Consider the following 19,541-nt stretch of genomic DNA (forward strand, 5'->3'; position numbering starts at 1 on the left):
GGTGATAGGGAACCCAAGGTTGAGTAAGGATTTTGTTGATGTGTTGTGAGATTGTTAACCATTGTCATAGGGCAACATTTGTAGTAACTGCTAAATGAGAAACTATTTTGTTCTGTAAACCTTCATCTTAAGTGAGAATAACAGCACAATTCGAAGAGGGTAGTCAATGTCACTGGTGCATGTAGAAATTTTTGAAATGGTGTATGTTTGGCTATGTGTATTTTCACCAAAAAAAAAAATGGTGGAGAAGTTAGAGGGTTGATATGTTGTGGGGTTGTTAACCAAAGTCATTAAACAACGTGTGTACTTCTGTTTCATGAGAAACTGTTTGTTCTGTAAGCCTTCACCTAAAGTACAATTAAAAAAATAAATTAATTAATAAAATGGTAAGGAACACCTACAAAAAAAAAGTGGTATGTACAATGGGATATTATTCAGTCAAAAAGAGAAATGAAGCTTTTTTGTGTGTGTGTGCTTTAGAGGAAGGTTTACAGAGCAAATTAGTTTCTCATTAAACAATTATACACATATTGTTTTGTGACATTGGTTGCCAAACCCATGACATGTCAACACTCTCTCATTCTCCACCTTGGGCTCCTCATCACCAGCTTTCTGTCCCCTCCTGCCTTCTTGTCCTTTACCCTGGGCTGGTGTGCCCATTTACTCTCATATACATGGTTGAGCTACGTGTTTTATTGTTTATGGGACTGTCTATTCTTCGGCTGAAGGATGAATCTCAGAAGTGACTTCAATACTGAGTTAAAAGTATGTCCGGGCGCCATACTCTCAAGGTTTCTCCAGTCTCTGTCAGACCAGTAAGTCTGGTCTTTTTTTGTGAGTTATAATTTTGTTCTATAATTTTGTCCAGCTCTGTCCAGGGCCCTCTGGTGTGATCCTTTTCAGAGTAGTTGGTGGTGGTAGCTGGGCACCATCTAGCTGTGCTGGACGCAGTCTGGTGGAGGCTGTGGTACTTGTCGTCCATTAGCCCGAACTAATCTTTCTCGTCTTTGGTTTTCTTCATTCTCCATTGCTCTAGACACAGTGAGGCAGTGGAGTATCTTAGATGGCTGCTCACAGGCTTTTAAGACCCCAGACACTACTACTTACCAAAGTAGGATGTAGAACATTTTCTTTATAAACTATGAATTGAGCTAGATATTCCCCAAAACCATGGTCCCCAGCCCTCAGTCCAGTAATTCAGTCCCTCAGGGAGTCTGCAAGTGTCTATGAAACTTCCATGACCTTGCCTTGGGCAAGCTGTGCTGACTTCCCTAGTATTGCTTTACACTTCACCAAAGTTACCACTTATGTATTGTCTATTTAGTGCTTTTCCCTCTCCAACGTCCCCCTCGTAACCATCAGTTTGTTCCTTTCTGTGTGTAAACCTTTTCGTGAGTTTTTATAATAGTGGTCTCATACAGTATTTGTCCTTTTGTGATTGACTTATTTCACTCAGCATAATGCCCTCCAGATTTATCCACGCTGTGAGATATTTTGTAGATTCATCACTGTTCTTTATCATTGCCTAGTATTCCACTGTGTGTATGTACCATCGTTTGTTTATCCATTCTTCTGTTGATGGGCACTTAGGTTGTTTCCATCTGTTTGCTATTGTGAGTAATGATGCAATGAATGTGGGTGTGCATGTCTATTTGCGTGATGGCTCTTATTTCTCTAGGACATATTCCTAGGAATAGGATTGATAGATCATATGGTATTTCTATTTCTAGCTTTTTAAGGAAGGAGCATATCATTTTCCAAAATGGCTGTACCACTTTGCATTCCCACCAGCCATGCGTAAGAGTTCAAATCTCCCCACAGCCTCTCCAACATTTGTTATTTTCTTTTTTTTTTGCTTCGTGCCAGTAATGTCGGGGTGGGATGGTATCTCCTTGAACTTTCCATTTGCATTTCTCTAATGACTAGTGATCGCAAGCATTTCCTCATGTGTCTGTTAGTCACCTGAATATCTTCTTTGGTGAAGTGTCTGTTCATTTCCTTTGCCCATTTTTAACTGGATTATTTGCTTTTTGTTGTAGAGGTGTTGTATTATCCTATAGATTTTAGAGATTAAAGCTTTGCTGGACTTGTCATAGCCAAAAATTTTTTCCCAGTCTGCAGGTTCTCTTTTTACTCTTTTAGTGAAGTCTGTTGACAACCGTAAGTGTTTAATATTTAGAGAATCCCAGTTATCTAGCTTATATTCCAGTATTTGTGTATCGTTAGTTATGGTATCCTATTTTATGCTGTATATTAGGGCCTCTAGGGTTGACTCTATTTTTTTTCCTATGATCTTTATAGTTTTTGGTTTTATATTTAGGTATTTGATTCATTTTAAATTAGTTTTTGTGTATGTTCTGAGGTATGGGTCCTGCTTCATTTTTTTACAGATGGACATTCCGTTTTGCCAGCACCATTTGTAAAAAGACTGCCTTTTCTCAATTAAATGGACTTTGTGCCTTTGATGAACATCAGGTGACTGTAGATGGTTGGATTTACATCTCGGTTCTCTATTCTGTTTCATTGGTCAATGTGCCTGTCATTGTACCAGTACAAGGCTGTTTTGACTACTGTAGCTGTATAGTAGGTTCTGAGGTCAGGCAGTGTGAGGCCTCCTACTTTATTCTTCTTCAATAGTGCTTTACCTATCTGGGGCCTCTTTCCTTTTCATATAAAGTCAATGATTAGTTTCTCCATCTCATCAAAGAATAATGTTGGTATTTGGATTGGGATTGCACTGTATCTGTAGATTGCTTTGGGTAGAATTGACATTTTCACAATGTTGAGTCTACCTACCCATGAGCATAGCATGTTTTTCCATTTATGTAGGTCTCTTTTGGCTTCTTGCAGTAGCATTTTGTAGTTTTCTTTGTATAGGTCTTTTACGTCCCTGGTTAGATTTATTCCTAAGTTTTTTGTTTTTTTTTTAGGGGCTATTATAAATGGTCTTGCTTTTCTGATTTCCTTTTCGTAGTTCTCTTTACTGGTGTATAGGAATCCAACTGATTTATGTATGTTGATCTTTTATCCTGCTACTCTGATGAATCTATTAATTTCAGCAGTTTCCTTGTGGAATCTTTTGGGTTCTCTATGTATAATACCATATCATCTGCAAATAGAGACAGTTTTACTTCTTCCTGACCAATCTGGATGCCCTTTCCTTTTCCTGCCTTATTGCTCTAGCTAGGACTTCTAGCACAATGTTAAGTAGGAGTGGTGATAAAAGGCATCCTTGTCTTGTTCCTGCTCTCAGGGGGAATGTTTTCAGCCTCTCTCCATTAAGAGTGATGTTGGCTGTTGGTTCTGTACAACCAAAATCAAAACCAAATCTGTTGCCATTGAGTCGATTCTGACTCATAGATGCCCTTTACTATGTTGAAGAATTTCCCTTCTATTCCTATTTTATTGAGAGTTTTTATCATGAATGGGTGTTGGACTTTATCGCATGCCTTTTCTGCACCAATTGAGATGATCTTGTGATTCTTTTCTCTTATTTATGTGGTGGATTATGTTGATTGATTTTCTAATGGTGAACCATCCTCGCATACCTGGTATGAATCTCACTTGGTTAGGGTGTTTTTTTGTTTGTTTGTTTTTAATGTTGAATTCTATTGGCTAGAATTTTGTTGAGAATTTTTGCATCTATATTCACGAGAGATATTGGCCTGTAATTTTTTTTTTGTGGTGTCTTTGCCTGGTTTTGGTATCGGGGTTATACTGGCTTCATAAAATGAATGAAGTATCCCTTCCTTTTCTACGTTCTGAAATAGTCTGAGTAGTACTGGTGTGAGCTCTTCTCTGAATGTTTGTTAGAATTCTCCACTGAAGTCATCTGGGCCAGGACATTTTTATGCTGGGAGTTTTTATTACCTTTTCAGTCTCTTCTGTTGTTATGGGTCTGCTCAGATTTTCTACCTCAGTTTGCGTCAGTTTAGGTAGGTAGTATGTTTCTAGAAATTTATCCATTTCCTCTAAGTTTTCAAATTTGTTGAGTATAGTTTTCCATAGTACTCTGTTATGATCCTTTTTATTTCAGTTGGGTCTGTTGGAACATCCCCCATTTCATTTATTTGGGTTACTTGCTTTCTCTTCTGTTTTTCTTTTGTCAATTTTGCCCGTGGTTTGTTGATTTAGTTGATTCTTTCAAAGAACCAATTTTTGGTTTTGTTGATTCTTTCTATTGTTTTTCTATTCTCTATTTCATTTATTTCTGCTCTGATCTTTATTATTTCCTTTCTTCTGGTAGCTGTGGGCTTCTTTTACTGTTCTCTATTTATAGGAGTTGTATAGCTAACATTTTGATTTTGTCCCTTTCTTCTATTTTGATGTGTGCATCAATTGCCATAAATCGGCCTCTGAGCACCTCCTTTGCTGTGTTCCAAAGATTTTGCTATGATATGTTTTCATTTTCTTTTGATTCTAGAAATTTTTTTATTCCATCTTTGATTTCTTCTATTACCCAGCGGTTTTGAACCAAGGTGTTATTCAGTTTCTACGTATGTGATTTTTGTCCTTGCTCTTCCTACAATTAATTTCTACTTTTATGGTGTTGTGATCAGAGAAGATGCTTTCTATTATCTCAATGTTTTGGATTTTGTTGAGGGTTGCTTTGTGGCCTAAGATGTGGTCTATTCTGGAGAACATTCCACGTGCATTGGAAGAGAATGCATACTTTGCTGCTGTTGGGTGGTGTGTTCTATGTATGTCTATGAAGTCAAGCTGATTATAGCCTTTAGATCTTCCATATCTTTGTCGAGTTTCTTTCTAGATATTCTGTTCTTTACTGAGATTGGTGTGTTGAAGTCTCCTACTACTATTGTGAAACTGTCAGTTTCTCTTTTCAGTGATGTTAGAGTTTGCTTTATCTTTTTGGAGCCCTGTCATTGGGTGTGTAGATATTTATTTTGGTTACGCCCTTATGGTGGATTGTCCCTTTAACACTATACAATGTCCTTCCTTGTCTTTTATGGTGGATTTTGTTTTAAAGTCTATTTTATCTGAGATGAGTATTGCTACTCCTGCTCTTTTCTGATTGCTGTTTGCTTGATATATTTTTTCCACCTTTGATTTTTAACATATTTATGTCTTTGTTTCTAAGGTGTGTCTCTTGTAGATAGCATATTGATGTGTCCTGTTTTTTTATCCATTCTGTCACTGTCTATGGGTGCATTTAAGCCATTTACATTCAGTGTGATCATTGAGAGGTGTGAGTTTCTTGCTGTCATTTTATAGGGCCTTTTTGTGTGTGTGTGTGAGCTGACATTTTCTTTGTTCCTCTTACTCTCCTGTGCTGAATTCCTTTTGTTTGTGGATTTTTTTTTTCATTTCTTTCAATTTTGTAACTTTTTGTTTACTAAGACTTTATATTTTTATTTTTCACTTTGATCAGTAGGTTTGTTAACTTTCTTTATGATTACCTTGAAATTTAGGGTTCCAGGATTGACACTTGCATCTGTTTTACTTAGTTTTTTGGGCCTTTTCTATACAGGGATGGCATGGTGCTTCTGTCTATAGCACCATGTTGGTTCCGCCTCAGAAATGAAGTTCTGATACATGCTATGACATGGATGAACCTTAAAAACATTATGCTGAGCAAAATAAGTCAGACACAAAAAGACAAATATTGTATGATCTCATTTATATGAAACACTTTGTATAGGTAAGTGTATAAAGACCAAAGTTTATTAGTGGTTACCATAGGCAAGTAGGAGGGGGAAATGGAGAAGCACCGCTTAAGGGATATTGAGTTTCTTATAAGGACCATAAAAAAATTGGAGATAGACAGTGGTGATGGTCGCACAACATAGTGAACGTGATTATAATGTCACTGAACTGTATACATAAAAATGGTTGAAATGGCAATTGTTTTGTTATATATATTTCATCACAATAAAACTTATAAAAAAATTCAACTTATACCTAGCAACTTAGCTACATGTTATAACAAAAAACAACAAATATTAAAGAACACAACCAAAGCCAGCAACCAAAAACATAAATTTCACAATGTCTGGCATACAATCAAAATTACCAGGAATACAAAGTAGCTGGAAAATGTAACCCATAAAAAAGGCAAAAGTCAAATACAAGAAACAGATCCAGAAATGAGATGATGTAACTAGCAAGAACACTAAAGTAGCCCTAATAGTCTTCATATGCCCAAAAGGTAGAGGAAAACATGAACATTATGAGATAAATGGAAGATATCAAAAAGATCCTAATTAAACCTCTGAGAATAAAAAATACAACATTTGAAATGAAAATACACTGATGGGATTAACAACAGATTTTACATGGTGTGATGGTTGAGATTGTATGTCAACTTGGCTAGGCCATGATTCTCAGTGTTTCGGCATTTTGTATAATGTTGTGATCACTTCCCTGTTGACATCTGATTGTGATCACCCCCATGATGGAATGTGATGAGTGGTACTGGTGGGGGCAGGGCCTGTGGCAGCTCACCGCCCCCTCAGCCTTCATCTTTCTGCCCTCCACCGGCTACTTCCTTCCTGCTCGCCTAGCCAAGTTTTTTGGCTTGTTCCAGACCCAGCAGCTGCCTCTTGTCATCTCACCTCCAGTTCTTGGGACTTGAGCTAGCAGCTTACCTGTCGATCTTGGGATTCATCGATCTTCACAGTCTGTGAGCAATAGTCCTGTTCCCCAACCTGCTGATCTCGGGTTCACCAGTCCCTGCAGCTATGTGAATCAGGAGAAACCTTGTGGTCTTGTCTGCTGATCTTGGAATTCATGGACCCTCACAGCCTGTGAGCGGGAGCCCTGCTCTCCGGCCTGCCGACCTTGGGTTCGCCAGCTTCTGCGGCTGCATGAATTGGGAGAGGCCTCTACCCTGATCCATGGACTTGGGACATTCTAGCCTCTATAATCATGTGAGCTGTTTCCTTGATATAAATCTATATATATATATATATATATTTATACGCTTTACCAGTTTTGCTTCTCTAGAGAACCCAGCGTAAGTTACATGGTAAGTAAAAAACATGTTTTCTCATCTTTAATCTCTTTAAAAAAAAATAATTGTTTCAAGAAAAAAAATTGTGGTATTATATTCTGTGACAACAGCATGAGGGTGAGATGTGGAAATGGAGGCATACTGTTATAAGACTCATATACTATATATGAGTTGTTGTTGTTGTTGTTGTTAGTTGATCCTGATTCATGGTGACCCCACGTGTACAAAGTAGAACTGTTCCACAGGGATTTCAAGGCTGAGACCTTACAGAAGCAGACTGCAGGCCTGTATTCCGAGGTGCTTGTGGGTGGATTTGAACTACAAACCTTTTACCTAATAGTTGTTTAACTAGGTGAGACAGTTTAACTGTTTGCACCACCCAGGGACTCTGTGTTGTTGCTGTGTGCCGCTGAGTCGATTCTGACTCATAGCAACCCTATATGATAGAGCAGAACTGCTCCATAGGGTTTCCTAGGCTGTAATCTTTACAGAAGTGGATTGCCAGATCTTTTCTCCCATGGAGTGGATGGTGGATTTAAACCACTGACCTTTCAGTTAGCAGCCAAGTGCTTAACCATTGTTCCACCAGAACTCGGTAGCTCAATTATTTGTTGAAGGTAAATTGTGATAAATTAGAAATGTATACTGTAAACCCTAGAGCAACCACTAAAAAAAAAAAAAAATGGTGTAGCTAATAAGCCATTATTGTTGCTGTTGTTAGGTGTCATCGAGTCGATTTCAACTCATAGTGACCCCACGTGAGAAAGGAGAACTACCCCATAGAGTTTTCTAGGCTGTAATCTTTACAGGAACAGATGGCCAGGTCTTTCTCCCAGATCACCAGGTCTTTCTCCCATGGAGCTGCTGGGTAGGTTAGAACCACCAACCTTTTGGTTCGCAGCTGAGTACTTAACCATTACACCACCAGCACTCCTTAATAAGCCAACAGTGGAGACAAAAAAGAATTACTAAAAAAAAAAAAATTCAATTAAAATCAAAAAAGAAAAAGAGAACATATGGGATAAACAGAAAACTAACAGAAAGATAGCAGATTTAAACCTAACAATACTGATAATTAAGTTAAATGTAAAACATCTAAATATGTCAATTAAAAGGCAGAGGTTGTCAGCTAGATACAAAAGCAAGAGCCAACTTGATGCTGTCTATAAGAAACCTACTTAAAACATAAAGACACAGAGGTTAAAAATAAAAGAATGTATTCCCGAGACTATCATCCTAAGATACCCTTTTAACCTGGAACCGAAGCCACTCCCAGAGGTCACCTTTCAGCCAAATAATAGATTAGCCTAAAAAATAAACAATAACACCCGTGAGGAGTGTGCTCCTTTAAACAATCAACTACACGAGACCAAACAGTCAACATTTACCCAAAAGCAAAGATGAGACGGCAAGAAGGCACAGGGAAACTGGATGGATGGAAAAAGGGCAGGTCGGGTGGAAATGTTGAGAGTGCTGACACATTGTGGGGATAGTAACCAATGTCATTGAACAATCTGTGTATGAATTGTTGAACAGGAATCTAATTTGCTGTGTAAACTTTCACCTAAAACACAATGAAATATTCAAAAAAATAAAAGAATGCAGAGATATACCATTCATCTATGAATCGAAGAAAGCTGAAGTAACTATATTAAAATCAGACAAAGCAGATTATAAAGCAAGGAGTATTACCAAGGATAAGAGAGACATTTCATAATGATGAAGAGGTCATTTCATCAAGAGGATTTAACAATCCATAAAGAAAAGCAAATGATTAGAATAAATATCAGGACAGCACTTACCTTTAGAAGAAAGGTAAAGGGTTATGATTGAAAACAAAAATTTGGTAGTGTTCCATTGCTTGACCTGACTGCTTTTTAAACTGCATGTTTATATTTACACAATTTTATGCATAAGTATTATATCTTATAATTGTTAGCTGCTGTCAAATCTGCACCCAGCTCATGAAGGCCCCATGCATGAGGAGATCAGAAGGTTGTGGTCCATAAGGTTTCCACTGGCGAAGTTTTTGGAAGTTGGTCACCAGGGCTTTCTTCCTACTCTGCCTTAGCCTAGAAGCTCCGCTGAAGCCTATTCAGTATCATAGCAACACTCAAGCCTCCACTGACCGGCCAGTAGCAGGTGCACTTGAGATGTACTGGCAGGGAATGAAATCTAGGTATCTCACATGTAAGGCAAGAATTCTACCACTGAACCAACACCGCCCCTCATATCTCACAATTAAAAGGTTCATAATACAGACACTAAGGTAATGTGAGATAAATATATTAAAACTAAGAAAGCTAATCTCAGGCTACTTCTGAGGTCATTGTCATCAGATATAGCAAAGACTCTAACTGAATCTACCTAAACAAATGTAAAATTATTTGTAAAATACTGACATTCATATAAAAATGGAAAAAAACTTACACCTGATAGCCCCACGCATTCAGTATATTATTGATGGTAGAATATATATGTAGGAAAGAACTGAGCAACAAAGAGAATCAAGAAAGCCAGCACTTATATAAAATCTTCATTGAAGTTTTTCAAAATTAATTATATCTATTACTGATTAATTATATAGAATCTTCTGTCAATTAGTTAAAAGTACATACGAAATATTGAGCTCAAGTAAAGCCACAAGCAAATAAAAATGTTTATAATGATAAATGTCTACTTTCAGTGTTAAAACTAGGATGGTCCCTGGCAAAACAGAGTGGCTGGTCACCCTATCATAGTGCCCTGCGTAGTAAACAATAAACATAGAATTAATAAGAAATATTCTAAACTACAGAGCCCTGGTGGTACAGAGGTTAAGTGCTTTGGCTGCTAACCAAAAGGTTAGCAGTTTGAATCCACCAGCCACTCCTTAGAAACCCTATGGGGCAGTTCTACCGTGTACTATAGGGTTGCTATGAGTCCGAACCAACTCGACAGCAACAGGTTTGGGGTTTGGGTTTTTGTTTGTTTGGGTTTTGTTTTTTTTTTTTTGTTTTTTTTTTTTTTTGGTTTTTTTATTCTAAACTACAGCTTTGGTCAGTCATTCAACAAATACTGAGTGCCTTTTAATGTGTCTGAGATAGGCAGTGAGAGTACAGTAATGAATAAGATAAAATTGTGGCCTCAAATACTGGGAAGCCAGACAAATAAACAAATAATTACACTATAAACAGGGCTGCCAATAATTAAGATATAAAATACAGGAAAAGAGGGTTCTGGGGGATTAGGGTTGCTGGAGTATAAGATAAACAGCAGAAGATAAATCAAACTGACATGAAGCAATAAAAGTCAGTCCATTCTGAGAAAGTAGCTAGGCAGCATGTGATGAAAGAACAAGTTCTATAGCCACAACTACTGCCACAAAACAAAGAAAAGAGCATTCTTCACATACAAGCAGTAACTAGATCTTTGCAGCATGTTCTCATATTCAGGGACACTGACATGTAGAGTAACCACATGCATATTATTTATTAAACTTAAATATAGACTGCATTCCCTTACCTGGCTTCCCTATTTTCAGACTGGCTAATAAGAGAAAATCATCACTGTTAGCATAAGCATACAAGCATGAGTACAAGAGCATGGACAGCTCATACCTCTGTGGCAGAACAAAGCAAACCCTTCCCCCATAGAAGAAGAAATATGCTGTGTCACCTAGATAACTAATATAGATAGTTAATATACAGTTAATGTAGAGGTGTCTCTTATTATGTCAATCAAGCTCAAAAAGCAACAAAATACTCCTTAGCACAGTAATGCCAGGAGCAGTCACATTATTAAAAGGAATATGTTTTCATATTAGACTAGGCTGATTGTCCCCAGGGAAAATTGACTTCGATGAGACACAATACACAAACTTCTCAGTTTAAAAAAAAAATAAATCAAGTGCAGTTCTCACTAATCTGGAATTTGAGTATTCACTATCTCTCCCATTTATGAAAGCAGAGCCCACTCCTGTCCCTTTCAGGCTGCAAATCCTGAGAGCCTCTGAGGAAACACAATGGAGCTTTCAAATTACTAGAGGGGTCTCAGATCCAGAATTCTTCCTCCTTCTGACGTAGAAAGAATTTCCCGAGAAAAACTTCGCGACAAGAGACTAGAGGATTGACCAAGCAGGCTACAGTAAAAGGAGAGTGGGAATTTGAAGGGAGAAAAATTGAGAATAAAGAGTATCCATAGCCTGCTTTTGAAGATCTAAGGTTCTGAGGTCCTCTCCTCTTCCGTAGTTCCAAGTAACAAGTAAGTTACATAAAGTCCCAAATTCTGCTCTTCTCACATCATACTCGGTTAAATCTACTGACCTTTAAGTAAAGTTACTGTGCATATGTCTTCATAGTCCATGTGTTATTGATCTTAAAGATAGGTGAGGCAGAATGTACCTAAGAAAGAGATGGTAGCTACTCTTAAATTATCTTGCCAGGAAATCCAGCAGAGAAATAACTAAAGAGATACTTGAACCCCTTCTATCAATTATCAACATGTCATCCCTGAATACTGCTAAACACAGCAATCAACAGGCTGCAGGTGTTCATCCCAAGCATGCAATTTTCTAGTTTCCCTCATAAATCAACAAGGCACAATCCTAGAAAACAGTAAAAGAGGGGCCTTGCCACACCATAGTTACTGCCCTCTAAGCAGAGTTTACAGAAGTCATAAGTATTTTTAACTATGCTATGAGCAGCAAATTAATTTTTTTAGCTTTATTTCAAGAATTAGTTTGTTATTTTTTACAAATTGAGCACTACATGTTATGGCATTGGGCTACAAACTGAGAATAGTGGAGTTAAAGATAATGGTCTTTGGCCTCAAGTAGCTCACATTTTATTGGGGCAGCCACATAAGTTAATTGCAATATAGTTTCAAAGTGCTATGACAGGGTCATTAAAAAATCTGAGTAGAAAAACCCAAGAAAAAGTAGTCAGAGAACTTCACTCTAGTTGAGTCTCAAAGAGTAAGTAGAAATTAGTCAGAAAGGAAGACAGAGCATACTAGGCAAAGGTATCAGAAGTACAAAGGAAGAGAGGTGAAAGAGCATGAGTTTATGGAATCTGCAAAGTTGGAATTGCTGAAACGTAAGGTAAGTGTTGGTGGAGGTATGGGTGCCTGAAAAGGGCCAATAAAGTGGGAAACCAGGTCAGGGATCAGATTATGAAGAACTTTATGCACCATGTTAAGAAGTTCAGGTTTTAACCTTAGAGTTAAAAAGGTTTTTTTTTTTTTTTTTTTAACAAATAACATGATTATGTTTATATTTTAAAAGGATCATTCCAGCCACAAGATAGAAAATGGGCTGGAGACTAACACAGAGAAACCAGTTAATATTTTATTGGTTCAATTTAGAACAGAAATAATAGAGGCTTTAACTAAGTCAAAGGGCAGTGAAATGGAGAAAGGGGGCCAACTGCGAAGATAAAATCAATAAATCTTAATGATCAATGGGAGTGGCAGGTGGGCAGGCAGAGAATTCTAGAATAATTTCAAAGCTTGAAGTTTATGATCAACTGAGACAGGGAATTTCAGAAAAGGAGCTAGTTTTGCTCGGTAAGATAATGAGTTCAAAGCACAGAGGCGGAGATGTACATAACAGTAATTGGCAATGCTGAATGCCTTAAGATCAGGAGAAAGCTTATCCTAGAGACACAAAACATCTACAGCTCTAAAGAGTGTCTTTTAGGAGTCATCAGAATTAGAATATGGGTAGTAGCTGAAGCTATAGATTTGAATGAGAAGATACATGTGAAAAGAACAATAAGCAAAGGATGGGAAGTAAAAGGTGACAGAGGCCTTTAGAGAAGACTGTGAAGGTTGAAGAGGGAAAATATTATTCCATTATTCAGCAGTTAACAAATGTTGATTAGTTCCAACCATGTGTCAGGCACTGTTCCAAGCCAATAGCTGGAAAAAAAATCAGGAGAAAATGATGATGTTATAGATACCATGAGAAGAACTGTTTCTGATACTGGTCACTTATGTCCAAATAAACTAAGGATTGAAAAGTATCATAGGTATAGGCATTTTGGGTGGCTGTTGGTGGCCAGTAGATTGTTTGGGAGTTAATGCTGATAACATCTTTGTTGTCAACTGCATTAAAATAAAGACAGACATAATGAGCTCTAAGAATACTGGCATCAGATGCTGAAAAGCAGTAAAATTCAAGATTGAAACACTGACAGATGACAAATTTATATTCTGCACAAAGAAACGAAATCCATCCCTAATGTGATCATGTGGCCATAACAATTTTAAAAAATATATAGTGTAGGTATACGGAAAATGCAAGTTAACAAGGAAAAAACTGTAATTTGGATTATATTAAGCTTCAGAAAATCATCAAAACATAAAAAGTAGAATGCAAAATGCAAATATTTATGAAATGTTTCACCTAAATCACTAACTACAAACAAAAGAAATATCTATTCCCACTCCACCCCTCAAGAGTATAGCTTTTTGTAATAGAATATGGGAAAAAAGGAGTTCTCACTTAGTTCAAAAATGCGGGTATGATCAGATAGGAAGCACCTGGGTGAAAAAAATAGATGGCATTTTCTTTAAATTAAATTGCAAAATATAAATACAAAAGTTGTTGTTAAGTATCATCAGGTGGATTTTTCGACTCATAGCGACCCCATGTGACATTGTAGAACTGTCCTGTAATCTTTAGGGAAGCAGATCGCCGTATCTTTCTCCTGTGGATCTGCTGGATGGGTTCAAAGTTTACATCTTAACCTCTCAGATGAATAGTAAAAAAGGTATGTGAGGCAGAGAGGTTTACAAAGAAGACACAGCAGGAGGGTTAAAAAAAAAAAAAAAAAGTACACAGGATTTGGAAACCTACATTTTCAGCAAAGCCAGGAATTTAAAATCCTAGATCTAGTCTGTACAATTTAAAATGTGATACGGAAAACCACTGCAGAATTCTTTGCCGTATACTTACCAGCCTTGGCAAATGGGACGTTATTTTACCAGTTCTCATCTGTAAAATAAGGATAGTATTTTCCCGGCCTACTTCATGTTTTGCTATACCTATTAAGTGCTATTATAAACGGAAGTTCGCTTTATTGTTTAACTTACGGGCACACAAAAGCGGAGCAGGCTGAAGGCGAAGTGCCTGTCAGAGGGGAAGGCTGGTCTTTCCCTCCATCTTACCTGTTGCCTGCTGCTTCAGGAAAGGTACCTGGTAGGATCCAGGACCCACACGGTCCTCAGTGCTGCCACCCTCAGTCAATCTGAGCAAGCGAGGGGCCCGATCATACATAATGGTCTGGAGGGGTGGGGCAGGGGCTGAAAAGAGATTAAAAACAGGGTGGCTAGCAGCGTGGAGCAAAAGAAAGCCAATACCAGTCTGAGCGGGCCCGGGGCAGAACTTCCGTAAATGGAGGAGCTATGCCGTAGGGGCTACCTCCCCACACACTTATTAATGTCAGATGTCCCCCAAGTTGGTTTCTAGCCTGGTGGTAAAGTGGAGGGCAGCACAGCCAGATTAAGGTCTCTCACATAACGGCCCGTTAAACTGTGGTGGGCGGAAAAGCTTGTCTGAACTAGATTAGAAAATAGGCGCCCGCCCCCAGGCTTCCGGCCCTGGCTCCGCCCATTTCTCTCCGCCCCGGAAGCATGGGGGAATGAGGCCGCCCAGACTCTGGGGAAGAGGGTTGGGCTGTTCCTTGCCCAAGGTCTTGGAGCGTGCGCCTGGGTGCGTGAGGGGCTCCCCAACTTCCTCCACCCGGTTTCCCCAGCGTCCAGAAGGAGAGGGCGGGGCGGGGCGGGGCTTTGGAGTACCCTCTTACCACTATGCTTTAGGCCCTGGGGTGTTTTCACTGTGCAGAAAAACCATAGAAGACGCGTTAAAAGGAGTTAGAGCCAACTTGCCCTTGATCTCCCACCCGTTGCCATGGAGTCGATTCCGACTCATAATGACCTTGATCCATCTCCTCTATAAATCAGGGTGGCTGGAAAGAGACTCAGCAAAAACTGTGAAAGAATAGTAGTAATGCGAAGAACAGCCTGGTTTCCGCAAGCTCGCTCTCCACTCCTACAGCTACACCTCTCCCACCTCCAGAGGAAAAGCACTTCTGAGTTCATTTTGTAAATTCGGGGGCGGGGGGGTGTGAGGGGTGGCGGTAGAAGATGATGAAAAGCTCACCAGCTGGCCGAAGCAATGCAAATGCAGATAACTGAAAGCTGCTTTTGTTCTCCGGTACCAGGCGGGTAACCAATGGTAATATTTATTCATCAGTGTTTATAAAACAAAGCAAAGGCATCGAGAAAACCCAGTCAATCCCACTAAATCAGTGAGTCTCAACCTTAGGCAAAAGGAACCTGGCTTCTGCACTGGTCTTTAAGAAGTCTACGTCAGACTCCACCTCAAAGTTGGCTCCAGGCAATTTTTTCCAGCAAGAATCCTATCCAGATTCTAAGGCATGCCTAGAGGCTTAGACAAATTCTACCTTGAGTAGGCTTTGCCACCCAATGAGCTACAGGATTTTAATTTGTGCCTCCTCCAAATTTTTATAGTGTTTACACTGTCTCCATTCCCTGCACCTTTTACTGTGGTATAATTATGCCATATATGGAAACATAATCTCCATACAAGCTACATGCTTCGCAATGATGTATCTGTAATACATTTTTTTTTTTACTCAATAGCCTAGCCAAATTACTTATTCACTCAAAAAACACTTAATGATGTATGTATACTAAAGGTCCAGCACCCTGCTAAGTTCCAGGGATACAAAAATATATGAAAGTCTTTACCCTCAAGCATTCTCTATCTAATGAAGAAAGAGACTTTATATATGGATTATGCTTCCAGAAAAACAAGTGATGAGAGAGACGTACAAAATGTTTTTGGAAGCCTCTTCTTTCCATTAAGAATCTATATACTGATCATAATCCTTTCTCATATACCTCAATTCTTTCATTCTTGTAGAAACCCTCATAGTTATTTCAACGTTATTTAAACCTTATCTTCCCAAGCTGCCACAGATACCCATTGAGAAGATCTAGAATACGCTTATTATATTTTATGATAAATTAGGAAGAAACAAGTCACAGGTAAACAGAGAGAAATACATATGCTTTAGAAGATAATCTAGTGGTACTTGTAATTTAGCCTCCTGTTGGACATTCCTTAAGGACATTTGCCCTTAATGATCTAAACTAGAATATGAAGCCTGAGAGCACATGCAGATCTAGGCCATCTTTGCTGCAGGCCCTGGTGCAGACTATCACACCCTCCCTCTGGCTCTTCACCTCTGCAGCAACCTAGATTAGCCTTTCTTGAATAGATTTGAGTTTCAGATTAGGAATGGAAATGACAAGCAGACTATATCTGCTTTCTGTGTGATTTGATTTTTGGCCACTGAACCTAACCTTGACATAAGGAGTTCTTTATAGGGACTATCGTAGCTCATTTATAATTTTAGAGCCCTGGTGGTGCTGTGGGTAACAGCTTGGCTGCTGACAGAAGGCCAGCAATTCAAATCCACCACCCAATCCTTGGAAACCCTATGGGGCAGTTCGATGGCAACCGGTTTGGGTTTTTTGTTTTTTTTTTTTTTTTCTTTCTTTAAAGTGGATTTTGTCACTGAAGTACGAGCTAGGATTGAAGTTTCTTTGCCTTGCTTGCTTCCTGAGTGCATGTACTTTCTTTCCTCAGGAACCTCACAGAGAATAGTAGCTGATCAATGGCAGAACTCCAGTGTTTCTGTGTATTGTGGCTAGATCCTATCTAAATGTCACACCACAAAGGTACAACCTATACACTCTTCATAATTTTGTAATATTTGGTCTGTCAGAGTTTTTCATTCTTAAAAAAAAGACTTTTTTAAAAAAGTCTTTAGTATGACAATCCTTCCTCTATTTCCTTGATCACTGTAGCTGTTCTCTGCATCTTTCCCAGCTATTATTTCCTTCTTATGGTTCAGTAACAAGAATGGTACATCGTATTTTTGGATTGAAAACATTTTTAAATGAGAAAAGTAAATCTTTTTTATTATCTCTCATTGTGGTAAACACTTCTTGAATAGTCTGAAATGACTGCACTGCTAAAAAAAAAAACTCTATAAACAAAGAATTATAATTACATATAAGTACAAAATAATTTGGTTCAGCATTTCTCAATTCCTCCAAAACTGTTTTAATGCTAATTAACCACACTATATAACCATTTCCACACTATTAGTAAGAGAAGCAGTGCTTAAACTAAGATTTATTTGACTCTAAAATTTGTGTTCCTTTCATTTCTCCATACTGCCTCCCATCAGAATGAACTTTAAAATGAGGCTTGAAGAAGAGCAAGAATCAAGAAATAAAATCGACTCTTTATTGCATATTAGCTGCAGTGAAGAACTCAATACTTACCAATTTTTCTTTATAACACTTTGAGGATTATGTAGATAATGAGATGATATCTGGAGTCTCTAATGAGGGGTGGAAATTCTGCTCTGAAATACGTCATTACATGTTTTATAAGTATTATAAACCTGAATTGGTTTTTCTACCCATTATGACTTACTGGTTTTCCATTCTTATGCTTTTCTTAAAAAAAGTAATGAAGCAGGGCCAAGATGGTGGAGTAGTCAGACGCTTCTGTTGGACCCTCTTATAACAAACACCCAAAAAAAAACAAGTGATTTGATTATATATGGCAATCTGGGAGCCCTGAACATCAAAGACAGAGGTGAGGAACCGGACTGAGTGGCAGGGGGAGGGAGAGACGGTTCAGAAGCAGTGAGGAGTTGCCAGACCTGACCCGGCGACAGCCTAAGCCCTTCAGGCCTGAGCAGCTCATGCGTGAGCAGTGAGGCAGGCAAGCACACATGCTCCGGAGGTGCGTTTTCCACACTGGGAGAGACCCAGCACCAGAGAGTCTACACGGCCACCCAGAACTAGTGAGAGCAGCCCTCAATCCACTGAAAGAGAAGTAATTGCATACGGCCTACCGCGTGGATGAAAAACAACCCCCTTATGGAAAAACTTCTCTCCCATTTACCTCCTCGCCCCCTGCTCTGCACTGGGTCCCGGATCGTCTTCAGCAATTGCCAAGTCCCCTGGGCTGGAAGTAGGATCCCTCACACTCCTGGAGTCATTATCCTTGGCTTGGAGAGTGAACAAATTAACAAACGGGAAAAAATAAACTGCCAGCTCCCCTAAGCCAGGAACCCAGGGTAGGCAAACCTCCTTTGCCTAGGCACAGGCGTAAGGGATCCATAGACTCTGAGTGCCTTTCCCTCTGCATAGACTTGTGTGGACCCATTTCAACAGAGTAGGCCCTCATTACCGCAGTACAATAGGGTATATACCAGAAGTCTAACTTCATCTGTTTCAACTGTGAAGTGGCAGGTTCTTGACATTTGACACTGCTCTGCCCATTAAGCAGGGTCTTCACCTACCCACTTCAGGGGCCTGAGGACCGGAGGCTCCACCCACGCCACCTAGCCACCTGCAATAGGGGCCCAAGAGTAAGAGGTTCCACCCAGTCCTTTCAGGCAACAGCATTAGGTGCCCATAGTCTGGCTGCAAAACCCACCCACCTACACGCTCTAGGGAACAGGGAGATGCCTTCCTCCTGGACACTCAGAGACAGCCATCAGCCCCTGCCTTGCTCAGAGTGTGTCCCCCCGCTGCAGCCAGATGTCGGTACCTATGCCAATCTACCATGCCTGTCTAGGACTGTGAGAGCCTACACCACCCACTTGGTGGCTATCTACCCGGGCACCTGAGCTGAATCCATACAGGAGGAGTGGGCAGACTCCTGAGCTCACATACCTAGTAACAGATCTAACCAGCTGGTGACAGGACATTACAGCCTCAAAGGTGCCAATAATCAAACTAGCTCATACGAACAGCCTATTTGGGCATATCAAAACAAATCAAGAAGCTAGGACACAGTAAGCAAACATAAAATAAATAAATATAATAACTTATTGATGGCTCGGAGACAATGGTCAATATCAAATCACATAAAGAGGCAATCCATGATGGCTTCAGCAAGCTCCCAAAATAAAGAATCTAAAAATTTTCCAGAGGAGGAAAATTTCTTGGAATTACCAGAGGCAGAATACTAATATACAGAACTCTTCAAGAAATTAGGAAGGAAATTAAGCAAAACGCAGACCACACAATAGAGAAAATTAAAAAGATTAGAGAAGAGCATAATGACAAATTTAACAGGCTACAAGAATCCATTGAGAGACAGCAATCAGAAATCCAGAAGATTAACAATAAAATTTCATAATTAGACAACTCAATAGAAAGTCATAGGAGCAGAAATGAGGCAATGGAAGTCAGAATTAGAGAGATTGAACATAAAGCATTTGACACCAACTTATTCGAGAAAAAAATCAGATAAAAGGATTAAAAAAATGAAGAAACCCTAATTATGTGGGACTCTATCAACAGGAATAACCTACGAGTAATTGAAGAACCAGAACAGCGGGGGATAACAGAAAATACAGAGATAATTGTTGAAGATTTGTTGGCAGAAAACTTCCCAGATATCATGAAAGATGACAAGATATCTATCCAAGATGCTCATCAAACACCACATAAGGTAGATCCCAAAAGAAAG

The 19,541-nt window shown here is 39.1% G+C and overlaps 1 protein-coding gene across 1 annotated transcript in view; it reads right to left on the reverse strand.

The window, feature by feature from the left end:
• The window catches only part of STPG2 (sperm tail PG-rich repeat containing 2), a 265,153-nt gene extending 250,925 nt beyond the window's left edge, over window positions 1-14,228 (reverse strand). The window contains exon 1 of the mRNA XM_004390246.2: window positions 14,120-14,228. Coding sequence (XP_004390303.2) covers window positions 14,120-14,228 — 109 coding nt within the window. The remainder of the gene's footprint in view (window positions 1-14,119) is intronic.
• Between the last annotated feature and the right edge of the window lie 5,313 nt (window positions 14,229-19,541).

This window comes from Trichechus manatus, unplaced genomic scaffold (assembly GCF_000243295.1).
Source record: "Trichechus manatus latirostris isolate Lorelei unplaced genomic scaffold, TriManLat1.0 scaffold00291, whole genome shotgun sequence".
In the NCBI taxonomy this organism is placed as follows: Eukaryota; Metazoa; Chordata; class Mammalia; order Sirenia; family Trichechidae; genus Trichechus; species Trichechus manatus.